Genomic DNA, 7,297 nt, shown 5'->3' with positions numbered 1-7,297 from the left:
AACTACATTAGGCAAAGTTAGTAAAAGACAGTATGCAATGTGAACGGCAGTCTCAAAAGACGAATGCAACTCAAAAAATTCTTGACCATCAGATTTACAGGCACTGAGGCCTTTAAAATGCTTAACGATGTATTTAGATTACTGTAAAACATCTCATCTCAAATACTATTATACCAAAAAAGACTAATGTGAAAAATGGTACCATTTACGATCATTACATGGTTTCCCACAATAAATAGTGATAGATGCTCATATATTTCGCCTACAATTTTACATAGATCATAGCCGCCATAACATTACCTTTACATTTCATGCCTCATTTCATAGGCGAACTTTAAAACAACCATTAAGGCTATACCATTCCGCAAGATATCAATGCTATCAGAGCAATTTTAATACTCACACTATAGCTATCCCACCAAGCCTTTTTTTAAGTAGGGAATGAGCTGGCGTAATATTCTTCTGCTAAAGCACACAATTTACCTTAGCATGTTAGCACAGTTCCTTGCAATGATAACAAAGCATTTATTTAGATAACTACCCTGCACTTGGAAAACAAGATTGTTTAATCAATCTATGTTTCAGGCAGCAGTTACTTAAGATAATGTTATTAGAAGGGCGCCTCTCTTATTCAACCAGGACTTCACCCTGTAGAGTATTGAAGGAGAAAAGATCCAACTTATGCTTAGCAACATCCTTGTAGCTTCACTCAGCATCCAGAATCATATGATACCAACCCTTGCAGCTGTGGACCACTAAGCCGAGGGTTGTTGTCAAAGCTGAAATAAACAACAAAAGAAATGTTATATATCCATGTAAATTTCCCCAAGATTGGAAACTGTCACCTATTCAGGCTCACTGTGTAAATATTATTTAGATAGAGAATTAGTTTTGCTCATCTGAAAACGATAACTGCTGTAAACATTCACAGGAGGAAAAGATTGCAATAAGGACTAACTCAACCTATACTTAAATAGGAGGTCAAGCACGCCAATGTATTTCATAATGACTGCATTCTAACAAAATAAAACCAAGAAACACATATATAGAAATGGTAAAATTCTAACTTCAATTTTTCATGCCTGCTACATTTAATTCTATGTTAAAAAATAAATTAAAAGACATTAATTGAAACTGTGGTCCATAAATTCATGAACAAGATGTTGAACTGAAATATCCATTAATGGTACTCAACTGTATCTGCATTTGATTGTATTGGAGCTTTTTCATCTATGTCAATCTATGCATCTTTATTTACATGAATGCAGTTAATTCTATGCACTGATTTCAAATGGCATCCCCTTCTCACTAACCTAGAACTCAATGTGACTATGACCTGAACATGTAATACAGAACCAATAAAACCTGGGGACTCGCTCCCCCCCACCCGCTCCCAACCTTCCAGTTCGAAAAACCTCAAAGTACATGTCCCTGGGTCATCGCTGCTCCAGGTATTTGGAGTGCCCAAGTACCCTCACTTGGGTATGCCACAAAGCCATTGGGAGAGGTACTTATGTTTCTATTTGATTTTGATTTTTGAATGTTACTATTGGGCATGTACTATGTTACTTTGTTGAACGCTCAATGGTTCTAGCACTTCAAGTTCTATATGTATAGTATACAACACCCCCCTCCGCCTCCCCTGCCTGCCACTGCCATCCCCCACCATCCCGAAATTGAGGCCCTTTGTCTCCCCATTCCGAAACTCAACCTGACGTACCCAGTGCAAGTATTAAACTGTAAAGAAACAATCAGCCTATTCCAACATTCTAATAATTTTGGGCTCTATGTATGTTCGAGCTGGTAGAATCTTAACTCTTTTCCTGTAGTTATGACAGTCAATAAATATATGTCATTTTTGTAAACTCCTACAAAACCAGCAAAATAAGTTCCTCCAAATCTCTTTCCAGATATATTCAGAGATTTACATTTGTTCCTATGATCAGAAGTCCCAATCAAATTAAATAACTAGTCAACCTATTCCAGGCTTCTTAAAATTTTGGGCTTCAAACATGTGTTCTAGCTTCTGCAATCTTCAATCTTTTTTCTTAGTTATTCTGGTGATGGATAATTAAATGTGATGCTACAAAGTTTTCTCTAGAAGTTTTTTTCCATCCTTTCAAATACTGTATTGCTTATGCATGACCGGTTAATTACCGAAAGCCAAGTAGAAACATCACTAAAGCTACTTTTGTACACTCCTCCAAACCAACAAAAGAAATTCTTCAAAAAAAAATTTAATTTTTTTTTTGTTCTTCAATTTATTCCTTATCATTTAAATGCTAGAACTTTTTGTATAACACCAAATTGAACATTTTTTTAGCCAGATAATTTGTGATTTTGCCAAACTGGGGCAGTTATTTACAAACCTAACAAATCTGACATGAAAAAAGGTTAGAGATAGCACTTCCTAGAAAATAGTTGGCAAAAACCACAGTTTTCAACTGCGCACTATCCACAAGCATCAAAGCTTGCTTCTTGAATAACAATAAAACCTTTTACAAGTACAGTTTCCAGATAAGAATCTTCATTACAAATAATAGACCATACTCTCAAATTCTTTGGTCATAATCTCATAAATGATTCAGGTCAATATGGAACAAACTCAAGTTGCAATATTAAGACAATGGAGACTTGTTTTACAGGGTTGTCATATAGACCAATGTCTATGAGGGTCTGCTTGTGCATGTGAAAACAGAGCCTTTCTCAGCTCATATCTTGCTTTTCTTGTTTTCGGTTCTATTCCAAGTTTAACAAAATAGTGGTCTACAAAAGATAAGTCCTCCCTTTGCTGTTTAATCTCAAAGTTTAACATCCTTTTTCAACATTTTGCAAATAAAATAATTGGCATTAAACATTTATTTAGATAAATATCAATGTTTAACATCCTTCCTAAACCCTTCTCACCATAGTCGATCAATACACTGTAGTCGTGTCTATCATTAAGGACATAGGATGATGATTAGGGTGTGATGCTATTTCAGAAGCTATCCAGGTTCAAACCCTGTTTGTCCTGGTGCAATCATGGTGCTATCCAGGTTCAAACCCTATCCCAGTTATTGCCTAAATTAAGGACAAGGATGCAACAAAACCGTTAATTTACAGATCAAATATGTATATATGACCAGCTAGGTACATCATGCATTTATTGCCGACTCTTTTCACACGGTGTATAACTACATTAACTGCCACTCGATAAATGGATTTCTCTACCTCAACCTCCCAAGCCAAGCAATCTATATAGGAGAAGGAGAGAAGGTAAGCCAAGTGACTCGACCAACATAGGAGGTTGATGCTGGAACCCAAAGATATTACATACAATAAAACCAAAGAAAGTGAAAGGGACTAAGCTATTACCTCTCCAAAGGGAAATGCTGAAATGCCCCATTTGTAGGAATAGTTCCACACAAATCATTGTGTGAGACATCTCTGTAGCATGAAATATGAATATGTCAAAAATAATGACTGAAACTTAGCGCGAGTTAAATAAGTCAGAAAGAAAGCTTCAAAGAATTCATGTACTTACAAAATTTGGAGGTTTGGAATGGTAGTAAGCTCCCTTGGAATTTGCCCAGTCAACCTGTTGTTGTTGAGGCGCCTGTTCATCCAAAGACCAGTATAAACAAATGAAAACAATGTCATACAGCTCATCCATAGTTGAAACTCTTTTTAAGTTAGAAAATTAAACGACTCAACTAACGTGACCCATAGCTATAATTATTCAATAGGTGTGTTGAAAGGTATAAGATGAGTGAGCTTACAGAAATTGGAGTTTCTTCAATTTGCCCAGAGAATGAGGAATTTTTCCAGATATCTTGTTACCATACAGATCCATACTAATAAGTTTCTTGAAACTGCCAAATTCCTCAGGAATAGTTCCTACAATTTCATTTTGATAAAGCTCCCTAACATACAAGGCAGATCACAACCATATTAGAAAGTAGATGATTTCAGGTAATTTCCTTCAGAAAACTAAATCTCAACTTCCACAAGAAATGTTTCCAACCTCATCAAGCATATAAATAAGAAAGCAAGAAAGGATCCTTTGCTGTCTTCATTCTGGCATGATATTATCAACAACTAGAACAGCTTGGAAATACTAATTAAGCATTTCCCATAAGATAACATATGGCACAACATATTGGATTTCCAGATCAAGCCAAATGGAATTGTCTGTTACAAAAACCAGAAGAAACAAAATTATTAATGGATTTGTACAGTCAACTTTGGTTTGGTTTGTCGCAATCATAGGCCTAGTTCTCAAGTTACCCTCTACACTTTTGGTTAAGCAAGAATATAAATTTTTCCTTCTGGATTTAATTGTGTATGTTTTTTTAGCATAAAAAATAATCAACGCTATGCCAAGTTATTGTCTAGCTTCATACTAATGTTCATTTATTAGCAAGAATAGAATCTCTTAATTGGTCAGACTTAGGTGATTTGATTGGACATCTGGTTAGTTTTCCAAGTTTTTGTCTATTGCAGAGTCAACTGTTACTGTTTAGACTTGTCATGACTATGATGCTGACCATCCGTGGCCTGTGGCCGTTTGGATGGTAGAGATTTCATATGACAATAACTTCTTATTTATAGGAACATCTAAAATGCCTAAGATTCAACGTATGAATTAACCAAAATCATAATCATAAGGTTTCTTCCGCTTGTTTGTCTGGACACTTTAGAACTGGCATTTACACCTGTCAAAACCTATACGGTCCTCATCCCAAAAAGAGAAGAAAAAAAAGTACAAAGTCTACTCCACCAAGCCACAACAATTACACAACCTGTTCATCACGGGTTACGCCTGCCAGCTTTGGAACAGGGGTTATTGCCAGAGGTCCAGACCAAAGAACGTGGAATCCCAAAACTGTGTTAAATTAGAGAGTTCTCTTGCAAATTAAAATCCGTTAAAATCATGTCTGCTCCCTGGTGACCATGTAGAGACTTATATGTTCTACATTTTTTTAAAGATAGAATAGTACCAAATTTATTATTTCTAGACTTTTCAAAAAAGCGGGAGCTAAAGATCACCCGTTACCCCCAAGCAAGTGCAAATTCAATTTGTAAGGGGATTACACTAGCCCAAATCTAAATAATACGACTTCCTGGAAGACTAGAAGTCAAAAAATCATGTGTAGAAACAGAGAAAGAATAATTCCTGCCATGAAAAGAATACTTACAGGTACTGCAAATGCTCAAGCTTCCGAAGCTGAGGTACCAGACGCCCGGATATGTTACCGTTACCTAAATCCCTGAGAACGGAAACAAATTTGGTAAAACGAATAAACCCTCTTTAAGATATCATTGGAATTTGGGAGAAAACTGAACGTTACACTTACAGCCTAATTACATGATTGTTCAGATCACAAGTCACATGGAACCAAGTGCAAGGATTCACAAGAGTTGGGTCCCAGCTTTGCAGAATATTGTTAGGGTCTGACAAACCACTTCTAAAAACATGCAGAGCATCCCCTGCAGAAGAACTGTATTAGCAAACAAACCCTTGTGAACAAAACGGAAGAGAAATCAGACTAAAGTTCTTTCCTATTACTGGTGATGAACGCATATAAGACCTTCAGAATTGGAAGAAACAGACGGAGACGCCATGAGGGCCAGCATCACCACTATCAACACAACTGTGACAAGATTCCATGATAGATTTGTGGCAGCCATTTGGGATTTCTTATTTTTTTGTGTTTGAAGATCTCTTGCACTAAGAATTTCAGCTATCTCCACCGAATCCGAGCACAAACAAGAAAAGCAGTAATTCTCCACTTGTTTTGAGGAAAACCCAAATGCTGAATCCACAAAAGAAATTTAGGTACCCACTATGAATTATCCGATGTATTATTTTTAACATGTGAGGGGGCTCACCGAAGGGCATAAGGTATTCCGTATGATCTGAAAGATGCTCTGTAGATAGCCATAATAGGACAGCTATGGTAGACGTACATACCTACTACTACACATAGGTCAAGATCTTGGGGCTATAAATCCAAATGCTAGTGTGCCTCAATTTGTGCTCTTTACAAGGCCCACCTTATTTGCTGCAGTAATTGGGGCCTTTTTCGACTTTTTTGTCCAAATATGCCGACTCTGAGGTCGATCCATAATTGTATTATGAAGGATGGATGCAACCTACATGTCGTAACCGAATTCGATTGATCTTGAGCGTGATGGAGGAGGTGAGGAGAAGCGCTGTTTGATTGCTGACCGATTACAGACATGATAAATAGCACACGTTTAAAGAAGTGGGCATGACGTAATCCGATATGAGTATTGTAATGGCAAAAATTGCACGCTCGGACCTGGTTTTTTTTAATGCTTGAGCAGGCAATCAGTCTATATTTTTATTATTTTATGTGTTTTACTGTGAAATACGGTATATTCTGTGTATGAATCTGATGAATTTTATTTGTTTTCAGTTTTTTTTTTGAACTTTTGTCACAGACAGCTTTTCCGCGTGATCAGTTCTTTAAATAGTTTTCACCCCCTTGGATGGTATATTTTGGACACAATTATTCTGAATACAAATTGTACAGTGAAGAGTACGTGTAGGCCAGTTTGAGTGGGTAGTGCCCCAATAGCCGCTGCCGTTTGAGGGGCCTTTAAGTTTTTATTTAATTTTAGGAGGAGATCTCATATGAAGGGGAAAAAATTTAATTGGACAAATGCAAGAATACATACATGGAAAATAGGAGCTCAAACATAGGTCTTATGAAGGATAAATATTTTTTTTAAATGGAAAAATTGCAAGAATATGATTATACACCAGGAAAATAAGAGTTCTTATGTTTGAGCACAAACATATGATGGAACTAAAATTTGTCAAATATACGCACCAAAATAAAAAATTTCACCAAAATGCAATTTTGTAGAGAAAATCAATATATATTTGATGAGAGCACTAGAGAATTTTGAGTTGATTTGCCTTATAAATAATGAGACCTTTAGGTTTAAAGTATTCTTCAAAATTTTCTACCACCTACACCCACTCCATGGAACCCCACTCTAATATTTAGGTCGTGATGGCTAGATAAACATTCCCACCATTTGTGCAGGGAACCCTAAGATATTTTAAATGGGCAATCCTAAGCCAAATCTAATATCTAGAGACAATAGTTTCCTTTCCAAGAACGGGATAGGTGAGAGACTCAACGGAAGCTATTCTAATGAATCAACATCCCACCATTTGTGCACCAACTTTTTAGATATTAATTTTTAAGGAGTCAAATAAATTATAGCTAAAAATTCATTGATAAGTTTCACATATACCAATAGCTCAATAGCTCATCAT

The 7,297-nt window shown here is 36.3% G+C and overlaps 1 protein-coding gene across 1 annotated transcript; it reads right to left on the bottom strand.

Annotated features, from left to right (window-relative positions):
* Positions 1-222: 222 nt before the first annotated feature.
* Positions 223-5,827, bottom strand: LOC149557581 (leucine-rich repeat protein 1-like). Its single transcript, XM_089832220.1, has 7 exons — positions 5,574-5,827; positions 5,340-5,472; positions 5,181-5,252; positions 3,762-3,905; positions 3,527-3,598; positions 3,358-3,429; positions 223-779 (listed from the first exon to the last, which is right to left on the bottom strand). Exons 1-7 carry the CDS (start codon positions 5,671-5,673, stop codon positions 710-712), a joined length of 663 nt encoding a protein of 220 aa, XP_089688346.1. The 5' UTR covers positions 5,674-5,827; the 3' UTR covers positions 223-709.
* Between the last annotated feature and the right edge of the window lie 1,470 nt (positions 5,828-7,297).

This window comes from Cupressus sempervirens, chromosome 5, assembly GCF_028749045.1.
Source record: "Cupressus sempervirens isolate cs-2001-9-10 chromosome 5, ASM2874904v1, whole genome shotgun sequence".
Lineage (NCBI taxonomy): Eukaryota > Viridiplantae > Streptophyta > Pinopsida > Cupressales > Cupressaceae > Cupressus > Cupressus sempervirens.
The sequence above is the reverse complement of the archived record's forward strand: the minus strand, read 5'-3'. Positions and strand labels throughout refer to the sequence as shown.

Excerpts from the sequence above, each read along its gene's own strand:
- LOC149557581 (XM_089832220.1), bottom strand. The coding sequence starts at position 5,673 with ATGGCTGCCACAAATCTATCATGGAATCTTGTCACAGTTGTGTTGATA. Across the intron at positions 3,599-3,761 it reads TTGAAGAAACTCCAATTTCT|GCGCCTCAACAACAACAGGT; the intron begins GTAAGCTCACTC and ends TTGGATGAACAG. Across the intron at positions 3,430-3,526 it reads ATTCCAAACCTCCAAATTTT|AGATGTCTCACACAATGATT; the intron begins GTAAGTACATGA and ends TTCATGCTACAG.